We start from the raw sequence: 20,431 nt of genomic DNA on the forward strand, positions 1-20,431 counted from the left end.
TGCATTTCGGCACATTTAGAAAGCCGGTTGATGTTCTCCACGCCCCCACCCTTAGTACATGAGAAGAAGTTGCTATTAAAATCCAAAAGGCTTAAACTAAACAAAACCAAAAGGTTTACCGGGATAAGCAGAACAGGGTTTGGAGTAGAGGGAAAAGGTACTAGGAAAATCCAACAGGAGGTTAGGGAACAATCTTACCCCCTTATGTTCAAAAGATCTAATTTAGGGACAACGGTCCTTTTTACAGGGAGGGTGGTCCACACCCTCCGATAAAACTTAAGACTGCCTTGTTAACGTTTTTTTTATAATTCCGGATCTTTCCATCTTGTAATTTTTTTCAAGCTTTCCGTGACAGCACGCATTAGCTACTAACTCGAACTATGTACCAGTTATGGACGGAGACTAACTAGTATGGACATACCGTAAACCTCCTTAACTACAGACTGATGATGGGTAACTATAAATTTAACGGGCATTGTAGAAACATTCTCAAATGCAGAAATTGTTAGAAGTAGACACCGGACATGTACACTCCTTGTTTTACGCTATCAATGTGCAACATAGGATTGCAAGAAGTGTAGACTTCTTGGGCACAGCCTTAAAGGTGATTGCCGGCACACCGACGCGAACGACTTACAGAACATAAGAATTACATAGCAACAGTTGACCGAGCCTAGCATGTAGTAACACAAAAACTGCAGCACAAATAAACCGTTTAACAACACCGTTAACCATTTGTTATAAGTGACTTACAATAGGAGGGGTCACCTACACAAGACTTCGTTAGCCAGAAACAAAATGCTTACCAATGAGCTAAAATCACATTTAGCTGGCCAACTTACATATGCGACTGTCATTAGCCTTTTAAGTATATCTAGTTCAGAGATTTTACAATCCGTTATTATAGTTTATTTCAACAACTCAGTTAAGTTGAAATGCAAGAAGCTCACTATCTTCCCGGTAACTCACAACGACTTCACCTTGCACCTGCCACACAACTTTATGGCGGTTTACGAAGAACAAATATTGGCCTGATAGATTGCATAACCACGTCACGATTAAAACGTATGTCGAACCCGACAGCGACAATGAAGTATGTGAGAACAATTACCTGAAAACTCTGACGTTCCTGCTCGCACTAAGGCGGGCACGTATACAAAAAAATCCGGCATGAGCAACAAAATCGAAGCATGCTAAGCGGAGTGCAATAGCAAACGAATAAGCAATTTCGCAATTCGTACAACAACAAAAAGAATTCTTGGCACGATTTCCGTTGAGTGTGGCAACAACTACAACTTCGACTGCCGCTCCTGCGACTCATTTACGAGAATCAGAGTTGTCAAAGTTGCAGATTAAATATTTAGGTGGCAATTATAAGGAATGGCCAGCAGTTAAGGATTTGTTAGAAATCACAATCTACAAGCAAAAACTCAAAAGTTGCATTATTTGACACAACGTGAAAACGCCTGGTTAAAGGAAACGAACGATTTCACAATATATCTGTTGTCTAACGACGCTATTTCGTCAAGGGCAAATCATCGGTAAAAGCTGAAACCACACGGGGTTTTAGAAAGCTTCGTTTGAAATCACGGATATCATACGCACTAGAGACGCTACGCTGTAATTACCGACGAGAAGAAGTTAGACAGCCATGGCAAGATTAGAGTTTAATGGATCAGTAGGAAGCAAGGATCCTGTTAAATTTACGTCGATGATGTCTTGACAGAATCATCAACTGAAGATCAGCTTCTCCAGCGCCGAGATAAGCTCATACATGCTTGCCATGCAGCCAGCAACTGACAGTCTGGAAGAGAACGCTAATTTGAGCATGTTAGCAGACAGCAGGTACTCTCTAACGTCTCCCGCATTTTTGATCCGCTTGGTCTGTTGGCATCAGTTTTCGTTCAGTTCAAGATTTTATTACAAGAGCTATGGCTGCATGACTTGGATTGGGTCCCACCGGACTTGGTAGCGCAATGGCGAAAATTTCGCATGCATATTATTGCATTGAAGGAACTAACGATGCCACGTTATGTTAGATGCTCTTCGGGCACTATGGAACTGCAGGTATGCTCAAGTGCATCAGTCATAGCATTCTGTTTACAGTCGGATTACACACACAGATGGTCGTGTAGAACTACGTTACTTACACCACTCGAGCAAAAATCTCTTCCGCGCTTGGACTGATCGCCTTGATTATGCATTTGCCCCCAGGGGACTCAGCACTGTTTGTCATCGTGAGACAATGTTACGATTGTTTTGTAATGTTTCAGATAACGCCATCATACAGCCAAACATTCATTGCTGATCTACCAGCAGTCAGGGTCTGACAAGCATTTCAATTTGAAAACACTGGCTGCGATTACGCCGGCCCCATAACTCTCAAGGTTTATAAGGGACGGCCCCTTCAAGGAGAAGAGCTACAGATGCCTTTTTGGCCGCACTTCGCATTTTATTTCGCTTCGTATGCCGCCGTACAAATGACGACGACGCACGAAATTTTGTCGGCGCAAGGAAAGTTCTGAATGCAATGGAGGAGTTTCATTCCGCTACTTGCTCCACACCGTGGTGGCAAGTGGGAGTCAGCGGTGCGATCAGTGAATTTGCGCTCTCTGTTGGCACAAATCGAGACCGTTGTTAATTTTCGCCCATTGTATACATCACTCGATTGATCGACCCTACACTATGGTTCCAGAAGGGAATCTAGAACAAGTCCCAGCAAGCAGATTAGATTACTGGCAGCAATCTCGGGCCATGCTGCAATGCTTTTGGAAACGATTGAATTTGGAGTATCTGACCACTTTACAACAGCATTATATATAAATGGAATGCAAAATCCACACACGTATCCTCTTGTGTTGATTAAGGAGTCGCATACACCCCCCGAAGAATGGATCTTAGTAGTTAGACTCAAAACACCCACTGGAGAGGCATCGCGTCCAATTACAATGAATATTGTTTGCATAAGGGTTGTAGTAAATTGACGGCAGATCATGTGTAACCTCGCTCACCTATGCTCTTGCCCGGATAAAGTTTGGCTTTACGTGAAACAGTATTTCTTTTAATGATATGTATTCCTATAGTCCAATCATGAATTTAAATAATGTTTGAATAAAATTATGTGATCTTGCAATCTATGCAATCTTAATACTATTCTTGGGAACCTTAAGTAAATAACATCGCATATGAACGGTAGTTGCAATAACAATCACCTATGTATGACCTCCATCGAGAGCCAAAATTTAAATTCCGCGGCACTATAAGATATATTCTTCGTAGGTGCTCGATTTAATAGTGATATCTACTCATGTCCTAGCTCTGTCCACTTTCTTTTTTTTTATTAGTTACTTTTCCTTAGCACGGTCGAAGACCGAGTAACGAGTGCTTATGATCAACCGAAATTAGCGCGATAGTTTTCCATTACTATTTCGACTAATCGAACTATTGAAAAGTTGGTTAAAAAGGCATATTGAAATGCTGGACAAGGTTCGAAGTACTCCAGAGCCTTGTAAATTATTAACGATTCGAGAAAACTCTTACCAAAGTAGTCCCATCATAACGTTACTGATGCTCTTCATTTGCAAGGTCAACCTATATATATTTGATCTAAAATTGTTTTCAGGTACCTCTCAAATTAACAGCTGATAATCTTTATGAATGGTTTTACAGATTTTCCTACTGAAAGTTGTTTACTTGGTATTCAAGCTACTCAAATACTCATGCTTGTACCCCTCGTATTGGGCGCCATCCAAATGTGAAGTGTACAGGCGACGATGATTAAATTCAGACAACCTTTCCTTTAAAGTCGAAATGTACGAGTCAACCCGATCGAAATGACTAGTGCGATCAATGACTCCGTCATGTATGCCTAGCGTGCCGTCAACAGAAATTATGTTGACAAGCAAAGTTGCAACATTTTTGCAGACGGCCGAACATCAGACTCCCCGCAAAAGGCTTAAGATAGGCATTTTTGGGGCTTGCGGCTTAATACCACTGTGCTCGGACAAATGCATTTTTTTCATGTTGGTAGGACTGTAAGTGTTATCCGTGACAAATTACATGTCAATATCATCATTAGTTTTTAGAATACGCTGGTTCTGTGAACAGAGAAAAGTGAATTTGACGACTTTTACGATGTCAAATTTTGTTGAGAAAAGAAGTGCTATTAAATTTTGCTTGCGGAATGAAATTTCCGTCGAAATGACAAAACCAACATTTCGCAATTTTTTTTAAAAAAGAGCGTCGCGTTCAAGCATTTGAATCAATGAATCTACAAACAAATTATTATGGGCAATAAGGCTTGGATTTATGCCTATGATCCAAAAACAACCGATCAACCGAGCGAAACAAGGAATATTATTTAAGTGTTATGCGTCGTTTGCGTGAAAAAACACTTGGATTTTGCACAACGATAATGCACCGTTACACACAGCACTGGTTCTTCATGAGTTTTTCGCCAAAAACTCCAGCAATGTCACTCCACAACCAACGTATTCGCCTGATTTAGCACATTATGACCTCTGGCTGTTCCTTAAGCTCAAGAGACCACTCCGGGGAAATCGTTTTAAGTCGATTAAAGAGATCAAACGTGTATCGCTACGCGCATTGAAGGCTAAAGCTGAGGAAGACATTTTAGCATGCTCCAAAGATTGGAAAAAACGTTGGCATTAGTGAAATCAATTTGGAAGAATAAATAAAAATGTATAATTCTAAAACAAAATTCACCTTACTTTTTGACCACAGTAGCTTATAAGAATTATTATAATCATAAATATAAGAATTATTGTACTTAGCTTTTAGTCTGGTTTTTGATGGACAATATAATAACAATAAACTAACTCAAAGAAAGTATATGTTCTTAATTTTCAGTTTCGCTCGAGTGGCTCATTCTATCTGTGCTCGGGACTAGCGCGTCGGATTGGTCGGTGCTCTTCCCCCTAAGCTAAGCTCCGGGATGCTAGGCAACCGAGTTTGCTAAATATCGCTGTTGTGACCACCTAGGATTTGCCCCTTGGGTTTTCATGGCTGGTACGCGTCTGTAATGGGCACCTATACTTTAGGATATCAATTCTTTGAACTAACTAACGTACCTTTGGGCTAGATCAACACTTTTATTCCGCACTTAATATGCTCTTGCCAAATATACACATATAACTCCTGATATAAGAAGGTCTGCACTCTATCGCAGAACCAGCAGATAAAAAAACTCTACGGCGTTAGTCTGCAGCTTACTGTGCCTCTTCTAACCAGAGATTTATTAGTGCAATCGTACGAATGCACTCTCTGTTTTGTACTATTCCTTGCTAGAATAGGGTGTCTCATTACCAATTAAAATAACGTCGACCGTACAATTAAAATGTGCTTCTGTTAATTTTTTTATGCAGTTAGTGTCTGACGTCATTAACAATGTGTTTATTTTTGTTTTTCAAATGCTCGATGCTCGTCGAGGAATTTCGGAACGGGTGCGTTCCGACAACGGAACAAACTACGTTGAAGTTGATCTCCATCTGCTAGAGTTACTTGCACGTCTGGATCAGGGGTATGAACGCATTTTTATCAATGGTCTAGTTTGTTAAAAAGCAGGTGTGAAGTCCTCAGAGAACTAGTTCTTTCGGACGCTCGACAATGAACTCCAGACCGCGGCAGAGCTCGAAACTCCCCCCACCAGCGTGGTCGGCACATAATTTCATTTTATTGAGCGCCCCTGAACATATCCTAAGGGGCGGTTCTCTCCTGAAACAGGTTCTAGCAGCGAAGGTAAAGAAAATACGTCTACAATATTCAGATACGAACAAAGGGAACAAAGAGGACTGCGACGTGGGCGTAGGGACCTTCGTCATTGTTGCCGCGGGGATGTGTTCTCAGGCGCCAATTGCAAGGTGGCGGACTTGAGACGTTTTGAAGCGAACAGTCCATTGGATGGCAGTGCTCACAATGGTCTGAAAGAAGTTTTGGAAGAAGCAGGGGCATAGTTTGGGAACTCGCTGTTTCGCCATCTTAGCATAAGCTAGACATAAATTCATGAAAGCAATCGTTGTCTTGCCGATTAACATTGAATTTGCACGGTGGTTAAACAACTGCACGCCCTTTCGGTCTGATTTTAAGTTATAAACTATATACTTTTTCAGACAAGTTCATATTAGCCTCTCATGAAAGCAATCGGCTTGATAACTGCAACCATATAGAACAAAGCTAATATCAAAGGGATTCTTACTGATGTCATTCTATACTTGCGTCGAGTCGTTGTTTGAAATTAATTGCAGCCCATTATTATCCCGAAAGGAAGTATATAGAGCCCATTTCAACAATTCAGAATCCTTCAGGACACTGCCATGTACCTCGACTAACAAACATCCACAAACCCTATGATGCCAGTGAAGACATGAGGGTTACAACTGACTGAACTTGCCCTATTAGGCAGAAAAAATATGCCTAAGTAAAGACTAAAAGTATTTTGCTAGAAGAAAAATTTTACTCTTGTCTTGATTTACTTATATACTGAATTCCGTCAGCCCAGTTCCAGAGTCCTTGCTACCACAATAAGAAACCTGACTGTGGACAATATTAGGTCCGATGTAGGCCGAGCTTATGCTAATTTGTAGTGATGGAGGTGAATCCGAAGAATTTATTGAGACATCTTTCGAATTAGCGTCGATACCGTACAATTGGCCTCGGGCAAGTTGACCAAGTTCCCCTGACAACTTCGAGGCTTTCGGCATACTCGGCATCGTCGTCCATCATTGAGTTTTCTACCCGGTCGTGTAGTTACTCATGTCAGTACCGTCTGACTTGGCCACGATCATCATTTTATGTGCCAATGACCTGGCGAGGGGACCTTCTCAGTCTTCTCTGCCTTGACCCCTTCCCAGTTAACCATATAAAGGCGCTAGGTGACAGTTTCCTGGAAAAATTTCAGCATTCACAGGCTTGGACTCGCACTAATTAACGCCCACCAACAGGAAACTCTAATAATCCTCACCATGTATTAGCTAAGTGCTCGTCGTCACAGAGTGTCACCTATATCGTACACTGATGCCGGCCAGTATTTAAAAACAATGGTGGTGGCCGCGAGGTAGTTGTCCTCGTTTTCAACTGAATTGTGCCGGGAGATTTTATACCTTATCCTTCATCGCTCTTGGTTGCTGCTGGCTCCGAGACAGCAAGGGATTAAATTCCTCAAAGTCGTGCTTTTGCCCGTCGAGGAGCATCCGTTACGGGTATCCGTCAACCTCCGTGGAAGAGTGGAACCATAATTGTCAACAATTATGAAGGAGCGATTAACTAGCAGGAGTTGAATGGAAAATTTTCCTAATAGCTTATCGGTGTCGAGCTGTAAAGAATGAACTGTGACGTACCGTCTCCTTAGTAATCAAAGCCATAATACATTTTTTTTTCCTCAGGCGTAATTAACCGCTTTTAGCTGGCCACCTATTTAACACCAGCACACGAAAACGTATAAAGAACGGTTAAAGACTACCAAAGATGTAAAAGCTCACAGAATTTTAAGGAAAACTAAAACTATATACATTTTTAAGAAGATCCATCAAATACATCCATACATTCTGTAAGTCAACCAAGATAATCCCAATTTATTTCCATTTCCCATGAAACAACTTAAAATATTTAACATTAAATCATTAATCGAAGCTGCGCTCAAATTACATACACGCAGTTCAAAAAAAAAAAAAGCGAGAAACTGCTCTTCGTTTATTGCTTGCGCTATATTTATTGTATTTGTTCTACAATATGTTTATAGTTATGTTATTTAGTAATATTCACTTTTTATAAATAAAAAAGCTTTTCCGATAAGCTGCTGGCAGTATCGCGTTGAATGCTTTGACCAATTAAGTAAGCCATCTTGTGAGCGTACTGAAAAAAAATTAAAAATTTAACATAATAAGCAAACTTACAAGTATTATGTAATATGATCTATGAATTAGTACCTATATGGCCTCATTAATTTTATATAAGAAATTTTAATCCCTCCGTCCGTCTGTCTGTTTTTATGCGAACTAGTCTAACAATTTTTAGGTATCGTCTTGAAGCTATGTTATGCATGGGTCAGTTTTTCTGTCCCAGGCAATACATATGTATGTCGAAATCGGCCGTATTGGATCTCTATAATCATTGGAACGATCGGTCGATGGTTAGGTTCTTGTATAGAAATCCTCTTACATATCTGACATACTGAGCAAACTAGGAATAAATTTTAGTAAACACCTCATACCTTGGTGCACAACTATAAACACAACCACCGTCTTAAGTGTACTATTTTCTAAGAATCGGTAGACTGAAAAAGTACAAATGAGGAATGAAAGAGAATATAAAACTATACAGAAAAGTGCAAAATAACAACGTAATGTATTCACCGGCTGGTGCAAAACTCACATTGAAAATGTTAGTTCTCACGCCGGTTTTAAAAAAAATTTGTGTTTGCATTAAATATTAACTTAAAATTAATTAAAATTCGAACATGCCCCATGGTACCTTGCCGATGAGAAACAATTAAGAGGTTCTAGTCGAAAGCTCCCGACTAGGAGATACCCGGAACCCAACACCAAACACAGCTCGCGCTACGCGCTCGTTTGCTTTAGTAGTAGTAGTTGAGTCTTGATGAGAAAAAAAACCAATTAAAATATCAGCACAGAAAACAATACAATCGCAATTGCAATGCTGTTGATTGAATTCGAAGCAGACGAGCATGAATGTATGTGTGTACATGTATACAGAAATTCTTGCAATTTGCGATAGCTGCCGCAATAACGAGGCCAGCCAAAACACATTTTCTTTAACAACTTTTGCGTTTCTTAACCGATCTTTATGAAATTTTCTACAGTACATCTTGTTAGACTTAACAGTAGAATAAGATGTTTTGTAAATATTCATATGAATTTAATTTAAGTTGTTCTCAACAGTATAATTGAAATAAAGCAAACAAAAATGAAAAATAAATAAAATAAATAAAACAGTACATCTTATTGTGCTATAGAATATTTGTATATTATCTAAAAGTCATGTGCATTTAAATTGTGGCTTACATTGGGGTCAATATAAATATAATAATTTACTTAACTTATAGCTATGAGGTATTAACGAGGAGGTAGTGATAGCTATAAAATGAAAGATACTTGATATATAAATATTATTCTAGAAGAAAAAATCGATATCGATATTTATCGATTGCTTGGAAACGGGGCAAGCCAAAGGACATGCCTAGATCGACTCGGCTATTGATGCTGATCAAGAATAAATATACTTTATGAGGCCGGAGACGCTCCCTTCTGCCTGTTACATACATTTGTACAAATACTTAATACCCTTTTTACCCAGTTTCAATGGGTTCAGGGTATAGAAATAGATTTAATAAATTAAAAAAATAGTTCCCTCAATAGGACTCGAACTCGTAATATACGCCACTGCTTGCCACCGTCTCTACTTAACAACCATACCAACTACTTATTGTTTACGAACAAAACAACGAATTAAAATAACAGAACAGCCATGTCCGCATGTATGAACGCAAGGATCTCAGAACCTATAAGAGCTAGAGACTTGAAATTTTAGCTGAACGTCCTCCTAGTGCCCGCGCAGATCGAGTTTGTTTCCGATATTCGATAACTTGCCCGTTTCCAAGTAATGGATAAAAATCGATATCGAAATCCTGTTTTTTAAGCAATTTTGGTAAATAATATGAGCTAGTCACCAAACTTGACATGTAGCTTCTAGATCAAGTATCTTTAATTTTACACCACCGGAAAACTACAAATCAAGTAAATAATCCAATTTGTATAGCCCATCAATTTAAGCCACAATCTATATCCAATGGACTTTTGGAGAATACATAAATATTTTATGGCACAATAAGATGTACTGTTGAAAATTGCATTAAGATCGTTTAAGAAACACAAAGGTTATGTGCGCACGTGTTAGCAGCAGCAAGCGCGCATTCCAAGAATTTCTGTGTACATGTACACACACATTCATGCGCGTCTGCTTTGAAATCTATCAACAGCATTGCAATTGCGATTGTATTGTTTTCTGTGCTGCTATTTTAATTGGTTTTTTTCTCATTAAGACTAAATAATTGGTGTGGCTGTTGGGTAGAGGCGGCGGTGGGTAGTCCATTCTGCTGCGAGTTCGAGACCTACCGAGGAAATTATTATTTTGTTTTGGCTGGTGTGGCTGTTGAGTAGAGGCGGCGGAAAGTAGTGAGGTTAGTTGCGAGTTCAAACCCTGCCAAGGGAACTTCTTTTTTTTAATTTATCTTTATTACTACTAAAGCAAACGAGCGCGTAGCGCGAGCTGCGTTTGTTGTTGGAAGAAGAGGGTTCAGGGTATATTCTAGTCCGGAGCTCCCGACTAGAACCTCTTACTTGTTATTACTGCTAAAGCAAACGAGATCGTAGCGCGAACTGCATTTGATGTTGGTAAAAAAGAGATTCAGGGTATCCCCTAGTCGGGAACTCCCGACAAGAATAAGAATAGCACATAGAAAAACTAGAGTGTACATCCCAAGACATTATCAACATCAGACCACTATATAATATAGTTGCCATAGGAAGAAACGGTCAAAAATTAAGAACTTGTTTAAAAAAACTGTTTTGTTTTTCAAGGTATCTTGACCAAACTCGGAAATTATCCATTAAACTATGATCCTCACATAAGAGTCATTTTATTAATATCGTAATATTATATAATAATATATTGCACTATAGGAATAATTGGTTAAGAAAGTAGTTTTTTTTTTAAACAATGTGCATCTGTTTGTCAGGCGGTGTGTCCGTATGTATGAATCCGTCGGTCTCAGAATCCATAAGAGCTAGAGACTTAAAGTCTGAAAGAAGGTTCCCCTAATGCCCACGCAGCACTGGTAGGCTTCCGATAATCGATAGCTTATCTTGTTTCTAAGCAAACGATAAGAATATCGTATTCCCTATTCACAAAATTTGACATGTGGCTTTTAGAATAGTATACATATCAAGTATCTTTCATTTAAAGGCTACCCCACGCCTTACCCCATCTCTCAAAATCAGATAACTAAATCAAATGGAACTACCCACCAATTAAGAGCACACCTTAAATGCTCCTGTAATTTTGAGAATATACGAACATTCTTTACACAGAAAGTTATTAAAGAAATCGCAAGCCACGTAGAGGCAAGCGCAAAACTCAATAATGTACTGTATACTGTTTATATGTATAGATATGCATGTAAGTAAAGTAGTTCTGTCGGCTGAGGTAGTTGCGGGCTTATTTTTATTTTTGCTAGTATACCCCTTGACCTATTATTTGGCAAAAATAAAATACAAAGTTTAGAGCGAAGACAAACCAGCTTGTAGAACGAGGTAAATTTGGGGATGACTAGAGCACCCTTTTCTTTTAAAGAAAAAGTTAAAAAAGATGAGAAATTACGTATGCTAACCATATGTTTGGTCTTATGCGCTATGTTATTGTCCCATTTAAAACAATAATCAATATCAGAATAATTTGGGTGTATAACGGACAGCCTTCAAATCACGTGTGAAGTTTGGCTGAGAAAGTGCGAAGACTTTTCCTAACTGCTCAAATACTTTGTGACGCGGAGTCACAGTGAGGCCCGCGCCCAAACATAAGTATAAGGAAAAATGATTAATAATCATCTTGTTACCATAGGCTAAGTATAATGAGAATACAAGGAAGTAAATGAAGTCACTTATCAGTTAAGAGCATGCGAACTAAATTAAGAGAGCCCGATTGCAAGCGCAATCGAATTGCAACTCTGTTGAGATTTTAGGAGTTAAAGAGAGCCAAGCTCAATGAGAGGATTTTCGCCGCAAGGCAAAAAGGGCGAAAAGAGGGTCGTGAGCTGCTGCCGATCAGCAGCTTCACTTTGGAACCGGCAAGCGTGAGTATCGGACGTGCATACGTAACGAAGGACAGAGTTTACGGAACGCGAGTTAGCTGCCAGGTTAGGTAAAAGCAGCCTAGCAGCATCAGCGCCCTGATGTCCACCACATACTGCTTGAATCCTTCGCCCTCTCGAGGTCCCGGCGATCCCGAACTACAAGGCGAGCGACAGGACGAAGGAATCGGGGACGCCTCGTGTTACTGAGGGCGTCCCATTAACACAGACTCGCCAACCCATGGAGTATAGGGGGCACTGCATCGTTCCGGAACAGGTCAGGAAGTGGGGTATACGCTTCGATGGGCAGGCTGATACGCTGTCCTTCGTAGAGGCCATCGAAGATCGGGCCCTATCTTATGAAATTGACACCGATAGGTTGCCCCGGGCAACGAACGAGGTCATGATCGGCGAAGCCGCTCGCTGTTTCATGACAAGTGGGCTAAGAGAGGTGTCATGGAACGAGTTTAAGGAGGGAATTTTGGATTTCTTTTTGCCTCCGCGATATTTTGAACTGTTAGAAGATAAAATCCGGGCTCGCCGTCAACGAGAGGGCGAAGGATTCAAGCAGTATGTGGTGGACATCAGGGCGCTGATGCATCACGCTGGCTATGGTCCGGAGCGAGAATTGGCGAGAATATAATTGTATGTGCGGAGGCAAGATTTCGCGTCGCTGTCGAAGCTCATACAACTAGCGGTCGAGTATGAGGGTATAAAACAGCAGGGTCAACAGTATCCCCCAGGTTCACGATCTCGATTAGGTAATAGCATAGGCACGTATCTAGGCGAGGGGCAAGGACAGGCGACGACAGGCATTTTAGGAGAGACTGTCCCAACCCGCAGATAGTCTTTTGTACGCAATGCGGAACCAGGGGGGTGAGCAGCCAGGAATGCTGCAGACGACCGGCTCAGGGAAACGGACAGAGGCACCATCCGGACCGGAAGCGAATGGAAAGCGATGTCAGCGGAGCCCGGAGGCAGTAGATGTTTTGCGAGTCGAGGGGGGTCGTGTCGTCGCGACGATCAAGATCGGTGGAGAGGACTACGCGGCGACAATCGACACAGGCGCCACTCGATCGTTCATCAGTGGTGCCTGCGCGGCGAAGGTAGCGAAAGACGTGGAAATTAGGGAAGTACAAACGAGGATACGACTGGCGGACGGGTCAAGATTAGACGTCGCGCGGATGCTGCGCGCGGGCGTAAGTGTAGCGGGGCGTACGATAAGCGTGCCGCTACTAATCATGACGCCGATGCTAGACCAAGTGATCCTAGGAATGGACTTTCTGCGAGCGATAGGTACGACGATTCGTTGCGGGGACAGCGAGATGACGTTAGGGACGCCGGAGAGACGGGAAATTAGGAAAGGGGCGACTGGCTGCCCTGTAAAGCCGATCCAGGAGGCAAGGTTAGGGATTCGGCAGGGGCTAGCGGTCCGTCCCGCGGAGAGAATCCCGGAGGCACGATCGAATGATCGAAGTATGTCCAGGGTGCCAGTGAAGGTGCGGTCGGACGATAAAGAGGTGTTCAGGGTGCTAGGGAAGGCACGGTCGGACGATTAGGGTATGTCCAGGGTGCCAGCGGAGGTACGGTCGGACAGCGAGCTGTCTAGACCGCCAGGAAAGGATCAGAAGCAGAACCGTAGGGAGGACTTGACAGGGGTTGGGGTAAAAGGACAGGCGACGACGGAAGTCAGCAGAGGCAGGGATTCAGGGCCTATGTGTGGATCAGCACCTAAGAGTGCGAAGCTGGGGAGGGTGGCTGGATCCAACGGGCAGGATCCTCGCACCTTAGAAGGAGTCGTGCTAGCGGGGGAACTAGTCACGTGAGAAAACCCGGCCGCGAGAACTAGTCACAAGGCTAGTAGTGGTAAAGGGTCTGGAGAGGAGAGTCCTAGTAGCGAGGACATCTGGCCAGCAGACTTGGAGCCCAGCCTACAGGTGCTTCTGGAGGCAGAGTTGGCACGATTCGAGGGGTTGAAAGGCGTGTCCCACATAGCTAGCCATCGGATCGTAATGAAGGACAACGAGCCCATCAAGCAGAGGTACTACCCAAGGAACCCAGCAACAAGTCATCGACAAGCAAGTGGAGGAATTGCTCCGGACGGGAGCCATCGAGCCGTCCCCAGCTCAATGCACATTCGATCATTCGACGCATACCCAGTACGCCGGATAAACCACATTTTAGAGCGCCTACGGCACGCGCGCTACATATCGACGCTGGACCTGAAGCAAGGATACTGGCAGATCCCCATGGAGGAAGGGAGCAGGCAGTATACGATGGACGACATCATCGTCATAGGCGCAACCAAGGAGCAGCACGTAGCCAACCTGAGAGAAGTGTTCCGATGACTGAGGGAAGCGAACCTAAAGCTCAACATAGAGAAATGCCATTTCTTCCGGAAGGAGTTGGTATATTTAGGACACGTAGGGAGCGGCGAAGGAATACGGACGGACCCCTCAAAGGTGCTCGCCATCCAGAGGCTGACGGCCCCATCGAACTGCAAGGAGCTGCGTCAGTGCCTTGGGATGGCATCGTGGTATCGACGCTTCGTCCCCAAATTCGCGTCGGTGGTGCAGCCGATGACCGCTCTCTTGAAGAAGGGAAAGGTATGGTCGTGGGGCGTGGAATTTCAGCAGGAAATTCGTGCTGCAAACGGATGCGAGCGATTACGGTCTCGGCGCCGTCCTGACACAGACCAATGACAAGGAGGAGCGAGTCATCGCTTACGCCAGTAGGAAACTTCTGAAGGCAGAGACCAACTACTCAGCCACGGAGAAGGAATGTCTGGCTATAGTTTGGTCAATCCGCAAGTTGAGATGTTACTTGGAGGGGTACAGGTTCGACGTCATTACCGACCACCTGGCACTTAAATGGCTCAATTCCATAGAGTCCATCTGGAAGGATAGCTCGATGGGCCTTAGAGTTGCAGCAGTTCCAGTTCGACTTGCAGTACCGACGGGGGAAGTTGAACGTCCCGGCAGTCACTGGAGGCATGTCGTCAGGCCGTGGAGGAGCAGCACCCATGTGGATGGACCGCGCGAGAGACTCGCCAAGGAGCCCGCAAAGTATCCGGACTATGCTGTCGAGAATGGCCAACTTTATCGCCACCTGGGACACAGAGCCGAAGACGAGGACTACGTGCCATGGAAACTGTGCGTCGCCAGTAACCAGAGGCAGAGAGTCCTGCAGGAGTGCCACAATGCCCCGACGGCAGGGCGTCAAGGGGTGAGGAAGACGATATCCCGACTAGCACAGAGGTACTACTGGCCAGGGATGTTTCGGGACGCCGCACGACATGTGAGGTGCTGCGAGGTGTGTCAGAAGTTCAAGGTGGAACAGGTGAGACCGGCGGGACGAATGCTGACGCGGCAGGTGACGGAACCATGGGCCATATTATGCGCAGATTTCGTGGGGCCGCAACCACGCTCGAAACACGGTAACACCATGTTGCTGGTATTCCACGATGCGTTTAGCAAGTGGGTGGAACTGGTCCTTTTGAGACGAGCGACGGCGGAACATTTGCAGAGGGCGTTCCGGGAACGGATACTTTGCCGATTCGGAGTCCCCCGGAAGTTTGTGTGCGACAACGGAGTGCAGTTAACAATCCGAACATTCAAGGCCTTCTTGACTTCGATCGGCGTAGAGGTGCAATACACGGCGCCATACTGCCCCCAGGAGAACCCTACCGAGCGGACGAACCGGACGGTCAAGACGATGATCGCCCAGTTCATCAAAGGACACCACAGCTTGTGGGACGAGGTCCTACCTGAGATAGCGTTGGCAGTGAATACAAGTGTGGCGGACTCGACCGGATTTTCTCCCGCTTTCTTGGTACAGGGTCGCGAACCTCGTCTCCCAGCCGCTTTATACTACGAGGTTACGCCTGGGCCCGCCACTGTTCAGCAAACGCCAGGAAAAAAGGCCCAGCGTCTGAGGGAGGTGTTCGACATCGTCCGTCATAACTTGCAGCGTGCTTCCCAGGACCAGGGAAGACATTACAATCTGCGACGACGGGAAAGGCGGCCAAAAGTGGACGAGCAGGTGTGGCTACGACAACACCAGTTGTCAAAGGCTGACGACGGATTCACGGCAAAACTAGCGCCGAAGTTCGACGGCCCCTTTCGGGTCGTTAGGTTCGTGTCACCCAACATCGTGCGTTTAGCGCGCGACGGCGAACGGAAGAGGCGTGTAGCGAACATTGCCCAGCTGAAGGCCTATCATGGACCACCTGGAGATGACTACAACGAGGCCGAAGGGTCAGGAGACGACTGACCAGGCGAAAGATAGTTTAAGAAAGAAATTTGTAATAGGTTTAACTAGCTATAAGATAAGTCGCGATAAGCTGCACCAGAGGGGGGGTATTACGATAATAGACAGGCCGTGGTTGACGCTTAGGGGGGGGAGAACGAAAAGTTAGAGGCTTCCGCGCATACGCCGAAACCGCTTTTGCGTACGCGACGGTAACTCCTCGTTTAGGGTGACCATCACCGACGCCCACAAGGTGATAATCACCCGCCGTCAACAAAGGGGGTGGGGGGGAGGGGTGTGATGCGGAGTCACAGTGAGGCCCGCGCCCAAACATAAGTATAAGGAAAAATGAAATTATATTATAATCATCTTGTTACCATAGGCTAAGTATAATGAGAATACAAGGAAGTAAATGAAGTCACTTATCAGTTAAGAGCATGCGTACTAAATTAAGAGAGCCCCATTGCAAGCGCAATCGAATTGCAACTCTGTTGAGATTTTAGGAGTTAAAGAGAGCCAAGCTCAATGAGAGGATTTTCGCCGCAAGGCAAAAAGGGCGAAAAGAGGGTCGTGAGCTGCTGCCGCCGTACGTTACAGAGTTTAGGGAACGCGAGTTAGCTGCCAGGTTAGGTAAAAGCAGCCTAGAATTGACGGTGCAGCAAGGCTAGGAAAGTGATAACGGCGTGATAATGATAAGATCGCTGCAATTGCCAAGAAGGGCTGCGGCCGCTTGCTTTGGTCGTGCCCAGAATGCACCGACAAGCAAATTGATTTCTCCCAAATGTATAATTCTGTGAGAAATCAATTCTTAAAACTTAATAATATGGCTTACAAATATAAATTCAAGTCTCCAACCAATCGCCGGTTAGAGCCTAATTTTTGCCTTTGCCCTCGCCGACTGCCCCAGCGTGCCTAGCAATTTGGGTTTATCTCCAATGTTGTCAATATCGCCTTCTTCGAGCGATTGTCCAATTATTACCCCTGTTGTACTTGAAACTGCTTCCAGTCAGCCAAACTCTTTCAGTCCCGTCAGCTCCTGGCCGCAAAGATAGACCTGCGCGAAATCTAGCCCACATTGTAAAAATCAATCTCGGTGCCTCTTTGGCCCCATCAGCTCCTACCTTAACTGTTGTTGCCGCTCGTAGGCAAGTTTTTGTATCTCGACTTTCGTCTGACACCACTTCTGAGTCTTTGGCAGCCTATAATTGCTAACAAATCTTCTGCTAGCGTGTCAATAACCAAATTTAATTTGTCCACCCCTCGTGATATAGCATCATTCAAAATTGATGTTTCACATGATTTATTCCCAATCATTTGTGATCGTAAATTTTGGCCTCCTCACATGATTGTTCACGATTTTAAGCAAAAAAAAAGTGAACCCTGTCACCCTTTCGGTCCCCTCGATACAAGGCACAGTTACTGCCCCAAAAAACTAACTTTGTCTTCCGACTTAGTTTCCATTCATTATCAGAATGTCAGAGGTCTCATTTCTAAGCTTAAAAATCTTTTTACGGCTAGCACTTGCTTCGATTCGGATATAATCGCATTTTCAGAAACATGGTTAAATTCAACCATATCTGATTTTGAAGTTTTCTCGAACAATTTCATTTTGCATAGAAATGATCGGCCGACTCGAGGTGCTGGGTTAAAGCCACTCTCCAGTCAGAACTTTTCTGTTTTAGTACCCCTACTGACACTGAGATTATCTCAGTTAAGATTTCTTTTCCTACACGGAATATATATATTACATGCTCCTATGTTCGTCCTTCTTCTGATATTCAAGTGTATATGAAGCTTATTACTTTTCGCACGTGCGTGATTTATATATATATCATCCTACTTTAGAGGTTGCAATGCTCAATTGCAAACCTCTCATTTTGCATTCATCATTCACCTACAAGCCCCGCCTTTACTTTCGCAAAGGAAACTATTCCTTGTAATTTTGTAAACTTGAAGCGTAAATCTTCGAGTTTGTCATCTTCTTTTTGCGCGGGACAGATAAAGCTAGTAATGACTCTGATTCTGCTAACCTCTTTGATAACTTTTTCTAATCAACTTACTCTTCCGTCTGTTCTAATAAAAATTCTTACCATTACAATATTACTTCATCCGGTTCTATACCTGCCCCTATTATTTCCCATTCCTCTCTCCATTTTGTTATAAAATCTTTAAAACCTTCTCACTATCCGGGGCCTGACAATATTCCTAGTTGCCTACTCATTGATAAAGCTTTTTAATAAATCCCTTGAATCTTGTCTTTCCATCTCTTCGACAGAATCTTATATCATTCCTGTCCACAAGAAAGGGGTCCCTAAATTATTTAAAAAAATAATCACTTCGAATTTGCAGCATTTCTGCAAATCAGTTTCCTCTCCTGTTCAACATGGATTCGTAAAGAATCTACGAATCTACAACTACGACCAATCTGCTAGAATTTACTTCCTTGGTAAATGATGCTTTCCTTTCGAAAAAAACTGATGTCATTTACACAGATTGCTGTAAGACGTTTGACTCTATGCACCATGATATTTTACTTCTTAAACTTGAACGATTAGGTTTCCCTTCGTCTCTTTTGCTTTAGTTTAGTTCTTATTTAAAAGTAGGGACCCAAAGAGTAATGCTGAGGCAGATTACCTCTAAACAGGTTCACGTTACTTCTGGTGTTCCTCAAGGTAGTAATTTTGGCCCTTTACTATTTACTCTTTTTATAAATGATCTGCCCTCGGATATATCACATGCCCTGGTACTTATGTATGCGGACGATGTGAAACTTATTCTATCATACACTAACCCCCACATCATTCTCGTCTACAATATGATTTGAAAGCTATGCATCTTTTTTGGTCGGCCAATCAAGTGCATATAAATTGTTAGAAGTGTATGTTTATGACCTTTAATCGTACTACACCTTATCTTGTCAGCTATACAATCGACAATACTCCATTGCAAAGTAAACTAACAGTTATGGATCAAGGCGTTCTTTTTTATTCTAAACTCTGCTTCCATCTTTATATAGATACAATCGTTTACGAGGCAAAAGGTGTTCTTGGATTCATTAATCGAAGGTCTAAAGAGTTTAACGATCCTTTTATAACGAAGTTTCTGTACATCTGTCTTGTTCGCCCTATACTTGAATGCTGTTCTTGCATCTGGTTTCCGCAGTATAACAATAGCCACGATCGTATTGAATCTTTTAAGATGCAATTTCTGCTTTATTGCCTTACGAGGTAAATTGGGACCCTAATCTTCGGTTGCCATCCTTCTCCAGCAGGCTGTTTCTTTTTAATCATCCGTCGTTTACCAACCGTAGGACAATCCTCGGTATTGTCTTTCTACATAAGTTTAATGTTGGCGACATTGATTCTTCTTTTCTGTTAGGGCGTCTTCAATTCTCTGTTTCCTCTATACCTATCTGCAATTATCGCCCCATATTCCCATGCACAACAGATTACGCTATGCACAATTCTTTTCGCGTATTATGTAAAAATTACAATAGTTTCTAATCCGTTTTCTCCACCGAACTTTCTCTACCCTATCTAATTAACACTCTTAACACACTAATATCTATCATACATTTCTTTACTTTATTAACAACTTCTTACTTTATTTTTTCCTATTTATTGTATTTTCTTTAATAATATGGTAAAATAAGACTATTTTTAATTTTACTTAAGAACACCTTTTTCTCTACTTACACCCTTCTTCTAAGCTGTAGGCTCTAATAGCGTTACTGACCAATTTGGCTGTGAAAAGGGGCACAGCTGGCCGGACTGGCAAATAAAATACCTGCTGCAGTCGTTGATACTATTAGAAAATTGTCTATTCTAACTAGGCTTTTTTCGCACTTAATTTTCATAATTTATATATAATGCATTGAATAATTAGGAAGACACTCGTTTTGTCGACAATTAATAAGTAAAATAAATAAATACACATTACATGACAATCTTATCTTTATACAGACTGCGGTCTTTATCAACGTACTTTGGGGGTGTAATGACAACATCTATGCCATAGTGGTGATTTAGTATCGATGTGATTGTTTCAGATTACAATTAGGACTTGTTAAGTTCTTGTATATTGGGGTGCCTGTGGTTCTTTGCTTTAGTGCAAACTAACGAGTCCACCTCGCACGTAGTAATTTAGTACTTTATAAGTAACCTCCGCATTGGCTAACAATCCCACTCATTGTGCTGACCTAACGAATAGTTAAGTTTAGCGACCTAATCGCAACAGTCAGCGGTATTAACCTGATCCCTTGCATGTGTCTCAAGAGCAGAGTTTTGAGGCTTACGCTTCTTT

At 42.9% G+C, this 20,431-nt stretch overlaps 1 protein-coding gene across 2 annotated transcripts in view; it reads right to left on the bottom strand.

The window, feature by feature from the left end:
* AGO3 (Argonaute 3) overlaps positions 1 to 20,431 on the bottom strand; it is a 147,641-nt gene that overhangs the window by 48,627 nt on the left and 78,583 nt on the right. The window contains exon 8 of one of the 2 annotated variants that reach the window (XM_064695341.1): positions 7,698 to 7,869. The exons of the other annotated variant lie outside the window; for it this stretch is intronic. Coding sequence (XP_064551411.1) covers positions 7,783 to 7,869 — 87 coding nt within the window. The 3' untranslated portion in view covers positions 7,698 to 7,782. Of the gene's footprint in view, positions 1 to 7,697; positions 7,870 to 20,431 lie in introns of those variants that run through there. 2 annotated transcript variants of the gene reach the window in all.

This window comes from Drosophila montana, unplaced genomic scaffold (assembly GCF_035044405.1).
Source record: "Drosophila montana isolate Dmon_TW-CO22-7 unplaced genomic scaffold, ASM3504440v1 contig_3735_1, whole genome shotgun sequence".
NCBI classification, from domain to species: Eukaryota; Metazoa; Arthropoda; class Insecta; order Diptera; family Drosophilidae; genus Drosophila; species Drosophila montana.